Genomic DNA, 18,726 nt, shown 5'->3' on the forward strand with positions numbered 1-18,726 from the left:
CAATCTCTCTAGTCCCTTAAAGTCTTCTTTATCAATTTCATTTACACACAAGTAAAGCATCCATATTCATAAAAATTTAAGTTATTTTCATTTTTGCCCACATGCATATCACAGATGTCCGGGACTGGTGCACTGTAGAGACTAGAAGATGTTAAAGCCCCCTAGATACACTTTTTCCCTTTCATTTAAAAAAAAAGATCTATTTATTTTATGTATATGAGTACACTGTATCTGTCTTTAGACACACCAGAAGAGGGCATCAGATCCCATTACAGATGGTTGTGAGCCACCAAGTAGTTGCTGGGAATTGAACTCAGGAGCAGTCAGTGCTTTTATCCTCTGAGCCATCTCTCCAGGCCCAGGAAAAAAATTCTTAAGTTGAATTTTCTACTTACAAATTCTACTCATAGTCTCATGTATTAACAATATACTAGAAATTATAAATTAGATAGGCTTGGTAACACTTTTAATCACCACACTCAGGAGACAGAGAAAAGCAGGTATCTCTTTAAGACCGAGGTCACCCAGTTCCAGGCCAGTCAGATGTATATAGTAAGACCTTGTCTCAATAAATAGATAAAAACCATATTTGAAATTAATTCCCAATAACCTATTTGCAGTAACTTTAAGAAAATAGGTTATATGTAATAATCAGTAAAATTAAGAATCAGAAATCTTGCTGGATGGTGGTAGCACACACCTTTAATCCCAACATTTAAAGGGCAGACTTAGATAAACCTCTGAGCTTGAGGCCTGCCTGGTCTCCAGAGAAACCTCTTAACTCTTCCCCCCACTCAGAAAATTTATCAAACTATCCTTTTAAAAAAGATTTATTTATTTTATGTACGAGTATACTGTAACTGTCTTCATGCACACCAGAAAAGGGCATCAGATCCCATTGAAGATAGGTGTGAGCCACCATGGTGAACTCAGGACCTCTGGAAGAGGAATCAGTACTCTTAACCTCTGAACCATCTCTCCAGCCCCAACTATCATTTTAGGTATCAGTTTTTCCTGTTCTCCTTCTTCTTTTTTTTTTTTTTTTTTTTTTTTTTTGGTTTTTGGGTTTTGGAGACAGGGTTTCTCTGTGTAGTCCTGGCTGTCCTGGAACTCAGAAATCCATCTGCCTCTGCCTCCCAAGTGCTGGGGTTAAAGGTGTGCGCCACCACCGCCCGGCAGTTCTTCCTGTTCTTTACTCTCTAAAACTTGCTGGTTGATGCTGAGGTAGCTCAGTGTAAAAACTCCTGCTATAAAGCATTATTAATAGCCCAAGTCTGACCCCAGAACTGTTATGACAAAAGAGGTTCCCTCAAAGCACATTTCTAAAAATAATATTTCATTAAAATATATTTCTAAATAGGATTTCATTCTCATATTTTATCTTTTCAATTCTAGCCTTCATTCTGAGAAACAAGGCAAAAGAGTTAACCTGACAAAAGCAACAAAGCTAACTACCAGCAGAGATGTGCCTCAGACAGCCGGGTTCCTAAGCACCATGTCCTTCATTACTATTACATTATCTGACCAGGCCATTTTGCTTGCATTTTTCTAAGTATTAAAACCAAAGGAACTCTAAGGGCAAGCAATATGGCTCAGTGGGAAAAGACACGCCACACCAAACCTGATGACTTAAGCATACAGATTTAGTGTTGAATGGGGGGGGGGGGGGGTATGAATTTAATGCTGGCATTTGGGAGGCAAAGGGATCTTTGTGTCTTTGAAACCAGCATGGTTTATGGAATTCCAGGAAAGCCAAAGCTATATAGTAACATCTTATCTCATAAATAATTATTTAATGTGAAAAAACAAAGACTCTTTATTTCAAATACAATTTCCATTGAGAAAGAAAACAACCAAAATAAGAGTTGACAACCATTAAGTGTGTTCAGTGTCTAAGTCATCCATACCTTCCCATCAAGAATAGTCTCCCATGTTGCTCTTTTCTTACTTATTGGACATTCTTCCATTTCCTGCATGGCTACTTCATATTCCCCATCTAAAAGCTGTAAACGCCTGGTAGAAAAACACAGACACATTATAAAGTAACTTGTGTATTACAAAGTCTACACTCAAAAATGCATTAAATTGTTATACTAGCTTACATACATAGCAGGATTTTAAATTATCTACAATCCAGATCTGACAACAGCAATATTAACAAAAGGAAAATGTTAATCAGGCATTCTTTGATCAATACACACCCAGAAGTATATTCTTCAGCACATATGTTTATTAACATATACCAACATTTTTTCCTGAATTTGTGGAATGTTTATATTTATGTTCATAAACTTGCTGGAAATTTGGCTTTGTTTTTTGTTTTTCTGAAACAGGATCTCTCTACTATATACACTCAATGGAATCCAACTGTCTGAGTGCTGGGATAAAATAAATGTGCACACTACCTAACTAGCATTCTGGAACTAAGTGTCTATTTATCCTCACAAACACTATATAAATAGAAATTTGTACTACTATAACTACACAGACATAATACACTTGTCTCAAAACCTAGTTAATCTTATGCATTAAGTATAAACCAGCTGTGCAGATTTCATGCTTTTGAAATCAGGACAACAGCAGTGCTCCAATTCTCCCTATAGGGAATCATTAGAAAGTATGCATGTCAGTGAGTGTTTGAGCTGCAATAATTATTTTCATGTTGCTCAGTAAAGTGATGATATAAACAACAAACCTGTGAACTAAAGATACCTAAGGGAACCTGGCACAGGTGCTCAGTAAATAATGAATCAAATAATCAAGAAAGTTATACAGCATAGTTTTAACATATGTGGACTTGCTCATGTATTACATGATTTACATATTATTTCCATGTTAAAAATTGGCATTCAATATTATTTTTAAAACCATTCCTTTATTGTGCTAACAGCTGACTGGTAGATGATGATACCTAAGATGTACTGACTATTGTGTGACAGGCACTGGACTGAAAACTGTTACTTTAACTTCTCCCACCTTACATCAAGGTGCTACAGTTTTCAGAAAAGGAATACAAGACAGAAATATTAAGTATCCTGCCTTAAGAACAATACCAATAGCAAAACCTACCAAGTAAATCTAATTGCTAAGGCCTGATTCTTTAGTATCAAACAACTGTTGAGTGTTAAGGTTTTTTTGGTCTTCTTGTCTCCACACTCTACTACTTGAATTTAGGTATAACAAGAGTTAATTTAATTTTCTTTTAATAATTAACTTTGGACTTTGCAAAACATGTCACTTTAGTGAGAAATACATACTATCAAATTTAAAAGACATTTCCTTCATGCTCTTACATGGCTACACGATATTCTACATTATGGTTGCTCATTTGACAGCTACATCTAAACCACTCCTACCTGGAACGTGTTAGGAAGCCTTTGCCCCTCACTCATATGAATAGTGCTTTTTTGATTTGTCAATCTCATAGGTGACAAAAACACCTCAGTATACTTTTACTTCAGAGGTCTTATCTTTTAGGAAGCACAGGCTACCATCTAACTTGATCTATTTCACTTTCCTTAGGCCTTTAAGACCTACATAATAGTTTTATATCAGAGACATAAGAACTTTTCAACATATGATTTCAAAGTAATTTCCTCATTAGTTCCTTGTTATGAGACTAGCTTTGAAAACCTGTGTTCAAGAAAACCTACTTGTTTTAGTCTCTGAAGTAACTGGGACCATAGGCATGTGCTACAGCATCTGTGTACCATAGTTTCAAGGTGGTTATGGTAGCCTTTGTTCTCTCAAAATCTTTTTTTTTTGTTTTTGTTTTTGTTGTTGTTGTTGTTTTGAGACAGTGTTTCTCTGTGTAGCCTTGGCTGTCCTGGAACTTACTCTGTAGACCAGGCTGGCCTCGAACTCAGAAATCCGCCTGCCTCTGCCTCCCAAGTGCTGGGATTAAAGGTGTGCGCCACCACCGCCCGGCTCTGAAAGTCTTAAGTTTCTTACTTTTGCTCAGTATTTCAGACTCTCTCTACATGGTTTATAAATTTGGATTATTCTCCCAAAAGACCTCAATGTAAGATTATAAGAAAAAATTTGATATATCTAACCTTAAGATTGTGGTCCATAAAATATTTATTTACTAAAAGCAATACCATGACTCCTCAAATAATAGGAACTCTCAGATGAATTAGGAAAAGGAGATTTTAAGTCTTAAATAAGAAAAATGTAAAAGAAAAAAAAGAGAGAGCCTAGAATCTGCTTGAAAAAAATCCTCATACCCAAACTTGGGATAATTTGAGCAGCAAAATGAGTAATAACACGATCAGATGAACAATAACTCACTAAAAATATGTTAACGCACACTGACAAAAAGCCAATGAATTCAAAACAAAACATCACCTTCACAAGAAAAAATGTCAATGAACAAAAGATGTGAGAAATGAGGGAGAAAAATCATTCAGAAGGACCTTTGTTCAATACTCAGTATCATTAAAATAATAATAATAATAATAATAATAATAATAATGATGATGATGATGATGGTAACATTGTTAGATCCTCTGTGTGCAGGTAAGCAGCTGTCAGGAAATGCCTTTGTTCTTTGGAGATATATGCTAAAGCATAGAGCAAGGCAAAGATGAAGTATAGTTTCAAATGTTTCAGCACAAAAATGAAACAAAGAAGGCAAAGGGTGTGAAATGTTACAATCAATATAAAAGGTGTGTGCATGTTACACAAACAGTAATCTTTGTGCTTTTCTACACATTTAAAAATTTTCAAATTTAAAGCTCAAGGAAAAATTAACCTACTTTCTTCTTACCATTTTTCTTCATTGAAACAAAAGCAGTAATTTATTTCATACAAAGAATATCTTACCAAAATTTAAGAATCAAAACAAATTAGCCAGGCAGTGCCTTTAAGCCCAGCACACAGGAGGCAGAGGCAGGCAGATCTCAGGAAAGCCGGGTCTACAGAGATAGTTCCAGAACAGGCAGGGGAATTCAAAGAAACAGTCTCAAAAAACAAAACAATTATTTAAACACAAACACAAACACACACACACACACACACACACACACACACACACGCATATAAAAAAGAAACAAAAGGGTTCCTAGCTGCACAGAACACAGTATCATTGAAGACTTCTATGGGTACCTCCTCACACTTGGCCACTAGGCAGCGCCACTGCTTTCTAGTGTATTTATTGCTGTGTCTCTAAGCCTCTCCTAGTCATTCTATTAGGGAGGATCAATCCCAGGTCATACATATGCTATGTTAGCTCTCTGTGAATGAGCTACAGCCTTACCCCCAGGTGTTTTCAACTGAACACACTGATCTACAATCAAATCTGAGTTTAAAATTTATTATCTTCAATTATATTGCTAAGCACCAGCAATCAACCTAGCATAAGAAGTCATGGGGGTGGGGGGGGGAAGGGGATGGCATCTGAAGTGTAAATAAAATATCCAATAAGAAATTGGAAGAAAAAAAAAAAAAAAGGATAAAATGTTATTGTTCCCGGAGAGTTTTCAAATGCACAGCTGACATGAATGTACAATAAAGGGCTTGGTTTAGAGAAAAAAAAAAAAAAAAAAAAAAAAGTCATAGCACCTCAGGTACCATTCTTCGGTGTTTTTATTTTGCTTCAGAAAAAAAACATTTGCAGAATAGTATTGAAGCCTTATTTACCCATCACTATTACCTGTTTTTGTCAAACACTGTCATCTGTGCAACAAATGTTTTTTCCCCATCTTCACGATTTCGTTTTCTTCTGGCTGGAAGTTCTTCACTGACATCTGAATTAAAAAGAAAAAAACAAAAAACAACAAAAAGACCAGTTACTCACAGGAAGTACAAATTGCAAAAATGTGTTGTTTTATTTGTGACAGGGTTTCTCTATGTAGCCCTGGCTGTTCTGGAACTCACTCTGTAGACCAGGCTGGGCTTGAACTCAAGGAATTCGACTGGTCTCTGCCTCCTGGGTGTCAGGATTAAAGGCATATACCAGCACTGCCCTACTTTACAATAGTGTTTTAATACAGAGGCTCCTCTGCTTCACCTTTATACTTTTAACATATGTTATATCCATCTTTTGTCTACAACATGATCTCACAATATATCCCAGGCTGGTCTGGAAATGGCTATACACTGGCTGGCCTTCAATTCCAATCTCTATGACTTGGTGTATTGGGAGCTGGGACTACAGGCCTTAAAATTCAGCTGGGTCTGCCCTTACTTCCTAACATTACTGACTATCAGATTTACCTTTGCAAATGCTAACTTGTTTAGAATGACTCATGCTAGACAAGTTTCTCATCACCATTCAAGAGTTCGTTCGTTCGTTCATATATATATATATATATATATATATATATATATATATATATATATTTAAAAAAACTTAAGAGATCTGATTTTATATTATACGTAGGAGTGCTTTTGCCTGCATTTATCTTTATATACCACCACATGCATACAGTGCCCTTAAGAGCTTGAATCAGATCCTTTAAAACGGGAGTTATAGACAACAATCAACCCACATGATTGATGGGAACCAAACCTGGGCCCTCTGTATGACCAACAAGTCTCTAAACCAGAGCCATCTCTCTATCTCATTTTAAGTTTCAAACAATATCTCACATGTACCTTTTATTATACAACTGGTCATTTCAATGCAATTTTAAATTCTTATCTCTCTCCTAAACTGAGTTGTAAACCTTCAGAGAATAGCACTGCTTGTTTAATTATGTTTGTAATGGCAGCACCTATATATCAATTGAATGATTACCTCAAAGATGAATTCAGATCTGCTGGAAAAATAAAGAAATGGGTACAGGGATCAATATCTAATATGTATTATACTGCTCATGTTTAAAATAGCACATTGGCATGCACCTATAGTCCCAGCATTTTCAAAGCTGAGCTTAAAGGATCATGAGTCCAGTTTGAGACCAGCCTAGGCAATGATGAGACCATTTATCAAGGCAAAATGAAAGTAAGAAGACAAATATAAAGAAAGGGAGAGAGATGCAGGGAGAAGGGGGAAACAGGCAGGCAAAAAGGGAAAAAGCTCATGGTTAACCTAAGTGGTGAGTTGACATTCAGACTAAGGAAGGCCCCAGACCAATTTCCAGTAAAGTGATTAACAGTCTTTCCAACTTTGGAAAGACACAAGGTTTTGGTGAGCTGTTTTAATTTATTACTATTTGGTTTACTTTGTTCTTGAGACCATGTCTTGTTACATTATGTAGCCTAGGCTAGCCTCAAACTCATGTTCTACTGACTCAGCATTCTAAGCACTGGATTAAAGGAAAAAACTACCATGCCCAGCAGAAAGTCAAGAAAAACTTTATACACAATTCTAAATATCATGAAGAAATACTAATTCACACATTTTTGATGACCATTTAATCTCTGATAATAAAACCTAGTGAAATTACAGAAATAAAATTACCAATATTTTCATTGGTTTCTCCATTAATCATTCCATTAAATTCTCTTCTTCCTGGACGAGTTACTCTAAACAGTAACGAGTAAGACTTCACCATATGGCTGTTACTAGGTTCAAATTCATTACTGGAAACTGCCAGGGATGGAAAATTTCCTGGTTTTGTTTGATTGAGGTCAGGATTCAAAGGCACCTGCTTTTTACCAGTAGGAACTTGTCTTATTGGACAACTTACATCCTGTAAAGTAAAGATTCATAAATTATACTTATATATCAACAACAATCAATTATACTTAAAACTTAAAATCATAGCTATAAGAAACACAGTGGAAGCCACAATTACAAAATGGAATGTTAAAACAATATACTGATGAAACTAGGAAGCAAAATTAAAATTGAACAGGTAAGATTCCCAATATTAAAGCAACTGAAGACTGGTACAATATAATGAAAATGCTCATACAGTTTATCCAGTATTGCGCTAAAATTATATTATACTTTATATTACCAACATGGAATAAATGGGCTGGGATGGAGATATGGGGCCTAGAAGTACAGAACAGTGATTAAAGCACTTGCCTATACTAACAAGGCTTTGGTTCAACTACCAGCAATAGGGGGAAGGGAAAAAAAAAAAAAAAGAATAAAACAAGAATGGGAAGGTGGTGCAGTTGGTAGAATTTTCCCTGTATGCACAAGGCCACAAGTGCTGTGCTCAACCCCAAGCACTGTCTGAACAGGCAGTGGTGGCACAGGTGGAGGATAAGAATACAAGTTCATCCTGAACTGTATAGTTTGGAACCAGCACCAACTATTGTAAGACTTTTCCTCAAAATAGATGAGTAAAATAAAACCTAAAATAGAAACAAAATAACTAGAAATACAAGAAAAAAAAAAAAAACCAGTTGGGGCCTAGTGATACACGTCAGCAGTAGAACATGTATGAGTTCCTGGGTTCAATCCCAAGCACTAAAAAAGAAAAAGGAAAAGAAAAGAAAATTGAGCAATGATGTTGCCTTTATTCTCAGCACTCGGGGCAGTGGATCTCTGTGTTTGAAAAGTGTCTACATAGTGAGTTCCAGGACACCCAAGGCTACACTTAGAAACCTTGTCTTGAAAAACAAAAACAAAACAAGTAAACAAACAAAACCCAAAAAGTACCCAAAAAAACAAAAGAGAAATTAGAAGGCATGTTTAAAACTCCTCCAACTTCAACATTTCCCTTAATTTTCTATTTTGAGCAATAATGGGACCATCAGACATATAAATGCCATTACAAAACAGTAAGTCCATTATCTTCTTCATATGTTCCTTAATAGAAGAGACAGCAATCACCTGAAAAATGCAGTCACTGCATAATTAATTATGTGGGAATATAGCAGAAAAAAAATAGTGCATCTTACTTATGTGGTGACTAAATTTTAATCAGGAGGTTGGCCTCACAAGATGTGCTGCTAACTTCCTTGTGTATAGACATGTGTTTATACACTAATTTAGTAATTTCTTTTAAAGAAATAAAATGGGGATTGGAGAGATGGCTCAGCAGAAAACAGCCCTGGCTGCTCTTCCAGAGGACCCATGTTTAATTCCTAGCACCTACATGGCGGCTCACAAGTTTTAGATGTTATCCTCTAGTCTCTTCAGGCACCAGGCATGCACATGGTACAGATATACTAACAAGATATATATACCACATAGATGTGTGTTTATGTACACATAAATATGTACATATAAATTAATAATAGAAATCTATACTTAAAATTCTACTCTCTATAAGAAATCTAAGTCTCACCCATACGCTAAGCTCTAGATTTCACAAATGATTAAAATAAACAGTTGGCTATCAAAGATGTTTAGTTGTTATTTTTTGCTACCACATACTCATAACTATAGGGTTTTTTCCTCATAAATAATGTATTTTTCACCTTACTACAGTCATAAATTTTATGGGGGTTAAGTAGGAGCCAACTATGGTATGGTACATAAGAGCCTCCTATCATCCAACCCAGTCTTCTCCCTTTTAGGTCTCAGGCAGTTTTTCAAGTACCTCATCACTTTAAATACATCTGGGAGAGCATCAGCAGCAGGAGCACTATATGGTTCAACTCCTGCTTAAGGTGTAATGATACATAGGTACAATCTAATTAAAACATAGTAAGAAAAAAGCCCTCCAAGTGCTTACTGGACACACACACACCCCTCAATCACTCACCTGCTTACTGGACGGACGGACAGACAGACAGACACAGACAGACACACAGACCATCCTCTTTGGAAAGAAAGAAATACTTGGGGCTGGAGAGATGGCTCATTGGTTAAGAACACTGACTGCTCTTCCTGAGGGTCTGAGTTCAATTCCCAGTAACCACATGGTGGCTTACAGCCACCTATACTGAGGTCTGATGCCCTCTTCTGGTGTGTCTGAAGACAGAGACTCTTATACATAAAATAAATAATTTTTTAAGAAAGAAAGTGACTAGGTAATAATGGGGAGAACTTCCTATAAAACAAAGAAACACTTATTTATATCATAGCCTTATGATTTTTGCTGCCTTTAATAATAAGAAAGACTCAAGGGCTTAAGTCTATTAAGAGTACAACCTATAAGTTTTAGTGGGTTGCTCAGGAAACTTAGCACTATGACAACTGTTTCTATGATAAAATGACTTTATATTTTAAATAAAATCTGAAGCAATGTACTAATAAGTTAATGGCTGATAATGCCAACAGTAAAAGTTTTTCCTCTGTACAAAAAAGTAATTCTTTAGTGCTGGATAAACGATTTGGTCATTAAAGACTAGGCTCACAACCCCATACATACATACAAACAAACAAACATACATACATACATACATGGTGCATAGTAAGGTACTACTAGCTACAACTTATGAGACTAAATAGTACCAGCAACTGAATCTGTTCTAAGACCATAGCTTCTTCCTATGGTTGCTTCTGGATATTTGTACAGATGCTCAGACCAGGGGAAACCCAAAGGAGGGTGGCAACAGACTATATAAGCAAAAACCAGCTACCAAAGTAATTCTCCCCCCATCCTTCTTTAAGACATGGTTTCACTATGTAGCTCTGGCAGGCCTGGAACTCACTATGTGGACTTGGCTTGCCTCTGCTTCCCAATTGCTGGGACTAAATTAGGTATATGTCATCATGTGCAGCCTCAATATAATTCTTATTTCTAAGGCTTAAAAGTGTCTCATAAATTTAGTAGGTATGCAGAAACATGTTCAATTAGAGATTATTCTATTACATCTACTAGTATTTTATACATTACCTTTCTTTTTTTGTGGCAAACTTTCACAAGCAGGACTTCCAGGGTAACAGAATTTTGTTCATTCTCTGAGTTTTGTGATGGCTTATCTAAATAGAAAAACCAATGTCTTAAAAAAAAATTTTAATGTATATATAATAAAGAAAAAAATTTTCCTACATTAAAGAATCTTTCAAAAAGGCTCCCCCCCCAAAAAAAAAACCCTCCCAATTTAGCTCCAGACTTGGAGCTCCATTCTTTTCAAATAAATCAACCTTTCATAAGACAAATATTCATATATACCTATGGATTGACTTTTCTCTCAATTTGAGTAAGACAGCTCAATTAACTTACAGTAAATCTATTTACTGATTATGTCTCACTTGAAAACTTAGCATTTATTTTTATGATAGTACAGGGAATCTTCTCTTCAAAACTGACAAAAGCAGGCAAAGCTTCTTAGCCGAAAGCCTGATGAAAAGTTATAGAGAATTACACCAAAAAGTTCAGTGTATTTTCCTTTTCCCAAAATCCATTAGTAGAAAATTTACACCGGGCGGTGGTGGCGCAAACCTTTAATCCCAGCACTTGGGAGGCAGAGGCAGGCGGTTCTGAGTTCCAGGCCAGCCTGGTCTACAGAGTGAGTTCCAGGACAGCCAGGGCTACACAGAGAAACCCTGTCTTGAAAAACCAAAAAAGAAAAAAGAAAATTTACTTAGTGTGACCATAATGGTACACATCTTTATTCCCAGCACTGAGGAGGTAGAGGAAGACAGATCTCTTAAGAGTTTCAGGCCAGCCTCGTCTATATAATAAGACCTTCTTTCAAAGAGAGAGTGAGAGAGAACTGATCTGAGTGTGAATAGGAAAACTTAAAGCTATTATTTACTACTTGGCAATGCTTCAGCTTACAAAACTTAGAAATTGATAGTTTTGAGTGTAAGAGTCTACAATTTCAGATTAATAATAAAGCAAATACTGCTCTATTATCTACTTATCTTTGGTTCAAAGCTAAATATGTAAACACTAAACTTCAGTAATATGCAAAACTACTGGTAGAATATTAACATATAATAATAAATAATAATAATAAATAAAATATATCTCACAAACAACTTATTCTTTTCCTTCTTAGATTTTTAGGAAACCTTATTTTGGCATAAAAATCAGTCTTCTTGGGCTGTGGGCATTGCTCAGGGGTTGACTGCTTCCCTAGCATGCTTAAGGTTCTGGGTTTGATATCTAGCATCCAAACCAAACAAAAAACAGTAACAAAAAGCACTGAAAAAACAAACATTTCATCCCTTTTATGCAGAGTATACTGAAGAAAAAATAGCTAAATCTTTTTTTTTTTGAAAACTGTGATTCAATGAAAGTACTTTAAGACAGCAAAAATAATAGTGTCCAAAATTCATTCTCAGATCTCTCAAATAATTACTGCTATTTTAGGTATTTTGTTTGTTTAATACAGATTCGTGTAAGCCAGGTTGGCCTAGGCCTCCCAGGTGGTGAAGCTGTAGACACAGGCATATGCCACCGCATCCAGCAATGTTACAAACCTTAATGCTGGTGTTCTATTCTAGGTTTTTAAGTGTTTGTATATTTTTTTTTTCAAAAACAGAAAAAAAAAAGTTAATTCTCTCAAACTTTCATTAATTTTATTTTAAGGCAGTGTCTTATGTATCTGTGGCTCCCCTGGAACTCTTAAGAGATCTGCCTGACTCTGCCTACTGAATGCTGGTGAATCCTGGAATCAAAGCTGTGTCTCAACACATTTGGCAAGGAAAAATTTATCAGGTGGTTCCCCAAAATACCATTATGGCAAAAATATGTTTGTTTTTTAACAAGTCCTTAGAAACAAAGCTAATGAATCTGTAAAAGTTAAGTTATAGCTAAAGGGCAGGAGAGATGGCTCAGTGGTTAAGAGCACTGATTGCTCTTCCAAAGGCCCTGAGTTCAATTCCCAGCAACAACATGGTGGCTCATGACCATCTGTAATGGGATCCAGTGCCTTCTTCTGGTGTGTCTGAGACAGCAACAGTGTAATCATATATATAAAATAGATAAATGTTTTTTAAAAATTATAGCTCAGCTGGGCAGTGGTGGCACAAGCCTTTAATCCCAGCACTTGGGAGGCAGAGGCAGGGGGATTTCTGAGTTTGAGGGCAGCCTGGTCTACAGAGTGAGTTCCAGGACAGCCAGGGCTACACAGAGAAACCCTGTCTCAAAAAACCAAAAAAAAAAAAAAAAAAAAAAAAAAAAAAAAAGCTCAAATGAGTTCATATAAGTACTATAGAAAACAAACAAAATGATGAATAAAAATAAGAATTATATATAATTATGAATTGTTTAAGAGGAAAAAATCAAAAATATACAAAACAGGTCCAACATAAGACAAAGCCTAAAAACTATTAGCTAAGAATATGCACAATCAGACATTGAGTTTGTAATATAAGCACCATGGATCATATGTAAAGCAGTTACCACATTAAGTTATTAACCCCCTTGTCTATTATTGTACGGCTACAGACATTAGGCAGGCCCGTGCCTACTAGGCAGTCATACCACTACTCTCTACTCCTTAGCCCTTTAAACTTTTCTTACTGAATTCTTACCAAAAGCTTAGCTTTTTTGTTAATACAGAGGTAGAGAACAACTTATTTGAGGGTCTGTTCTCTACCATGTGAGTCTGAGAGATCAAACTCAGCTCATCAGCAGGTTTATCTGTTGAGCCATTTCAAAGACCCCATATTCACTTTTTGAGTTGATTTTGTTTTTTGAGTCAGGGTGTGACTATGAGGTCACAGCTGGCCTAGAACTCACTATGTAGACCAGACTGGCTTTGCATTCACACAGATCTGCCTGCCTCTACCTCCATTCTGCATGTACTACTTTGCCTGGCCCTTATCCATTTAAAAAAAAAAAAAAAAAAAACTCAAGTTCCCAAACATGCTTTTAGCTTTTACTAAAACTAATATAAAACGATGTATTTTCTCAGTAATCACTGACATAACATCTAGTTAGCAGTAGTGGTTATTTCAGCTGTTTACAGTTTACCTTAAAATACCAAAACACTGATGACACAGCACCAACTCAACACAAGACCAAGATGGTTGGCCTCAGCCTGGCAGTGGTGACACACGCCTTTAATCCCAGCACTTGGGAGGCAGAGGCAGGTGGATTTCTGAGTTTGAGGCCAGCCTGGTCTACAGAGTGAGTTCCAGGACAGCCAGGGCTACACAGAGAAACCCTGTCTCGAAAAACAAAAAAGATGCTGCTTGGCCTCTGGAACTTCTGAGGTAACTACTTAAAATTGTTTCATCATTATGTTTTTAAGATTGAAATGCATCATCAGAGAGAAATGGATATAGCTCAATGGTAACAGTTGCTCTGTCTGAAAGGGATGGGTTTGATATCCACTACAAACAAAAAATAAAAACAAGAAGCTCCAGCAAATAAAATTTACCAAAACAAAACAAAAACCCCAAAAACAACAACAAAAAAAAAAACAACAAAAAAAGTTTAAAGAGAACACAAAGAACTCAGAATCAACATCTTTTCCATTTCAATACTTACCATTTTTGTGGAAGAAACCGGTAAATGTAAGTTGCAAATGTGCAGACAAGCTAAATAAAACAAAAAGTTATCACTTAAAAATTCTGTAATACATCAGAGACATTAAAATACTCAGAGAGCAAAGGTAACTTGTTTGATTTTCTCTCTTAACTACTGTGGCTTGGGAATCCAATGTGCTTTTCCTCTTAAGTGTTGCCTACTTCTACTGCAGTACACAAACATCCCATTATCACAATGCTTTATTGTCTTTGTTATAAAGTGGAAGGTCTCTTATCATCCCATGTTACAAAAGAAAAAGTTGCCAATAGAAGCTAAATCAATAAGAAGTATTAAATATTTTTTTTCTCATGGTGCTAGAACATGTTAGACAAGTTTTCTACCTACCCAGTCTTTCAAATACATTAAAGCAATGGAAATTCATTCGTCCTAAAATATTATGCAGAGCCATACTTTATTCTAAAATTAAAAGTAAAGCACAAGTCACAAAATTACTATAGATGTCCTGAGTTCAATTCCCAGCAACCACCTGGTGACTCACAGCTATCTATAATGGAATCTGATGCACTCTTCTGATGTGTCTGAAGACACAGCTACAGTATACTCATAGACATAAATTAATTTAAAAAATGAAAAATAATTCAGAAAATTAACAGAAACCTCAACAGGTTTTTGTAGTGTATTTAAACAGCAAAAGAGAACAAACATTTGTTGCAGTTTCTATGATGACAGAGAACCAGGATTACAAAAGACGAAAGAGAAAAGATACCAGACAAGAACAGGTATTTTTATAGGGAAGAACTGAAGTAAACAGAGGAACAGAGCTCACTAAAGGAAAGGCTATAATGATACTTAGGAATCCTCCTAAAGTTAGGAAAACACACTTGTGGATAAAACTAGGATGGCAGTTCTAGAGCAGCTAATGAACAGTGGGACCTAATGAACACATTCAGAATTATGAAGACATTATTGGGACATGTCTCCTATCTGTCCCGTCTCTATTTTCTAGCTCACAGAATATGGAGTTTATTACCACTATGTGTTTATCACTGCAATGGACTGACACTTGGGAAACCATGAGCCAAAATATGTCTTCTTATCTTGGGTATTTTGGTTCACAGCTATGCAAAAGCTATAATCCAGTACATATGGTTTTATTAAATGGTAATGACACTCTAGGTATTGTATGGAAATGGGAGTTTCAGAGAACAGTGAAGCAGGCTACAAAGCGTTATACAAATAATGACTGGAAATGAGAACGTAACAAAAAGGAGGCTAATCTGGAAAATCTTCATAGGACCTCTTTTTTTTTTTTCTTTTAAAAGAGAAATTAGAGGCAAGTAAATTCATTTTTTTTTCCCTTCAGTAACAGGGATACCTTTTTCCTTAGTAGAATATGACATGAAACTTGTCTTCTAGAACACTATAGAGTAAAGGTGCTGAGATGACATTTCTTTTTTTTTCTTTTCTTTTTTTTTTTTTTTTTTTTTTTTGGTTTTTCGAGCCAGGGTTTCTTCTCTGTGTAGCCCTGGCTGTCCTGGAACTCAGAAATCTGCCTGCCTCTGCCTCCCAAGTGCTGGGATTAAAGGCGTGTGCCACCACACCCAGCTTGAGATGACATTTCAACAACAATGCTAACAATTCAAGTTCTAGGACAGCCAGAGCCACACTCTGTCTTGAAAACAACAAAAACCAACCAAACAAATAGTGTATCGATAAAAGACAAAACTATGGAAAAAGACAAGACTATTGAAGTGTAGTGAAGGTAGAAGCAGAGTTAGAAAGCATAAAACATGAAGGAAAACTTAGCAACAACCATAACTTAAGTAGCAACAAAACGGTTATAAAATGGGATTGGGATTCATAAAACAGCTCTGGTCTGATGGTGTATGCCTGAAATTACAACACTCAAGGAAGAAGTAGGAGGACTCAAAGCTGTCACCAGCTACATATAGAATTTAAAGCTAGCCTCAATTATATAGTAAGTTCAAGGCTAACTTGGCTACATGAAACCTTGTCGTTGTTTTGCTTGTGAACCCTGGTTGCAGACCAAGTCTAGAACTCGAAGAGATCTGCCTGTCTCTTTCTCCTAAGTGCAGGGAATGAATACCTCCCCACCCCACTCCTAAAAAAAAGAAAAACAAAAAAACCCAGCCAACCAAACAACCAGTTCTGGGGAGACAGTACAACAGTTAAGAGCACTGGTCACTCTCCTCTAGATGATCTGGGTTCAATTCCCAGCACACACAAATTCAGTTCAAGACCAACCCAAGCTACACAGAGATTTCTTAAAAGACAAAAGCAAAAAATGATTCATGTGTTGCAAATACTTTCATATTACTTACTTTCTGACTCAAACTCAGGTACTTTTAAAACAAAGGTTAAACCTCAAGGACCAACCCAAGCTACACAGAGATTTCTTAAAAGACAAAAGCAAAATATGATTCATGTATTACAAATACTTTCGTATTACTTTCTGACTCAAACTCAGGTACTTTTAAAACAAAGGTTAAACCTCAAGGATCAAGGGTCTATGCACAAGAGGAGGCAGACAGATTTTAATAGCCAGAGGTAGAAAATGACTTCAAGCCTTTTCCAGACACAAGAGAACTGATACACATCTGAGCTCAAGAGACTATTATGACAGCATGTATAAGACTAGTTCAAACCAGACAAAACTAAATATGGAGAAGTCCTACTACTCCCAACAAAGAAGCTATCTGAAATGGGTAATTGCTAGAAGGAAAAATTCGTTTTCTTTAAAAAAGCAACACTGGGCACATAAATCAGACTTGCTGGCAGGCTGCATGCTCAGAAACAACTGGCCAACACAAAACAGATTCCATGATTTTCTTTCCTGAGACAGGATCTCATCATGTAGCCGTGGCTGTCCTAGAACTCACTGTGTAGATCAAACTGTCCCCTAAGAGTGCTGGGATTAAAGCCACATACCACTGCACATGGCTGGATTTTTGTTTTAAAAGATGGAAGAAAAATATGAAATCAAGTGGATATATGAGAGGTCCTTGAAGGATGGAGTAAGGAAAGGTTCACAGTAAAAATAGCAAGAGTATTTTAATTGTTCCTTATCATACTAGGTGAGTTTAACAAAATGCAGAGCTACATATTCAAGAGTGAATGACTACATGAAAATTATACCTTAAAAATAATAAAAAGAGGCCAGGCGGTGGTGATGCATGCCTTAAATCCCAGCACAACCTAAGTTCCATCACTGGGTGGAAAGGTGAAAGGAGAGATCCAACAATACAAGTTGTCCTCTTAAAACACGTACTGTGATAAGTATAGCACAAAGACACAGTTATAAAAATATTTTTAAATTTAAAAAACAGAAAGAGCCGGGCGGTGGTGGAGCACGCCTTTAATCCCAGCACTTGGGAGGCAGAGGCAGGAGGATTTCTGAGTTTGAGGGCAGCCTGGTCTACAGAATGAGTTCCAGGACAGCCAGGGCTACACAGAGAAACCCTGTCTCGAAAAACAAAAAACAAAACACAAAACACAAAACACAAAACAAAACAAAACAAAAACCAAAACAAAACAAAAACCAGAAAGAAACTTAAAGGTTGGCATGATGGCTAATTCGGTAAGGGTACTTGTCATCAAGCCTTGGTGTTCTGAGAATTTGATCCCTGAGACCCACAAGGCAGTGAAAAATGACCACACAAAGTTTTCCTCTGACCTCCAGTTGTGCAGTGACACACATGTACTTGTATACATACCCTAATAAGTAAATAAAGTGTCTTGTATGTACCAGGTTGTCCTTAAGATGACTAGGCAGCCATGAATCTTTTTGCCTCCACTTTCCTAGACTGTGATTACAGGTGTAAACTACCAACAAGCCTAATAGAATTCTTCTAAGAAAAAAAAATGGGAGTTTCCCTTCCCTTTCCTCTCCCTTTTTATCTGCTGTATCCTCTTTTACAGCTAGGTCACATTAGAAAAAAGAAAAACATGGAAGGTTAGTCAGGCATATTTGATTTTAAGCTAAATTGTTAGGATGACCAGGATTTACATAGTTACTTCTAGGCCAGGCAGGGTAGTTATTTCAAGATTAAATACCTGACAGCTCTGAAGAAATCTGCAGAAAAAGGGTAAGCAAATCCTCAAGGGACAAACATTCTGAAACAAGATTCACATAGAAACCTCAAATCTAAATACTTGATCTCACAAAAGAAACCAAGTTTTTATGCTGAAGAGACTGTGATCACTGCATTAAATTTAGATATTTAGATAGATAGATAGATGGATAGATAGATAGATAGTAGATAGGAAGGATAGCAAGCAGGAGGTATAAGGCTTTATAACTAGGCCAGGCATGTTGGTGCACACCTTTAATTCTAGCACTTGGGAAGCAGAGGCAGGTAGATCTCTCTAAATTTGAGGCCAGTAAGGTCTAATAATTAGAGTAAATTCCAGGACAGCCAGGGCACAAAGAAACCTCGTCTCAAAGTAACAGAAAACAAAACTCCAA

General features: G+C 36.4%; 1 protein-coding gene across 2 annotated transcripts in view; it reads right to left on the reverse strand.

Moving 5' to 3' along the window:
- The window catches only part of Suz12 (SUZ12 polycomb repressive complex 2 subunit), a 43,267-nt gene that overhangs the window by 11,079 nt on the left and 13,462 nt on the right, over positions 1-18,726 (reverse strand). For both annotated transcript variants that reach the window (XM_076936205.1, XM_034505768.2), the window contains 5 exons: positions 14,241-14,290; positions 10,689-10,774; positions 7,406-7,637; positions 5,654-5,747; positions 1,908-2,013 (listed from right to left, as the gene is read on the reverse strand). In XM_076936205.1, coding sequence (XP_076792320.1) covers positions 1,908-2,013; positions 5,654-5,747; positions 7,406-7,637; positions 10,689-10,774; positions 14,241-14,290 — 568 coding nt within the window. The remainder of the gene's footprint in view (positions 1-1,907; positions 2,014-5,653; positions 5,748-7,405; positions 7,638-10,688; positions 10,775-14,240; positions 14,291-18,726) is intronic.

The sequence above is a fragment of the Arvicanthis niloticus genome, chromosome 6 (genome assembly GCF_011762505.2).
Source record: "Arvicanthis niloticus isolate mArvNil1 chromosome 6, mArvNil1.pat.X, whole genome shotgun sequence".
Classification (NCBI taxonomy): Eukaryota; Metazoa; Chordata; class Mammalia; order Rodentia; family Muridae; genus Arvicanthis; species Arvicanthis niloticus.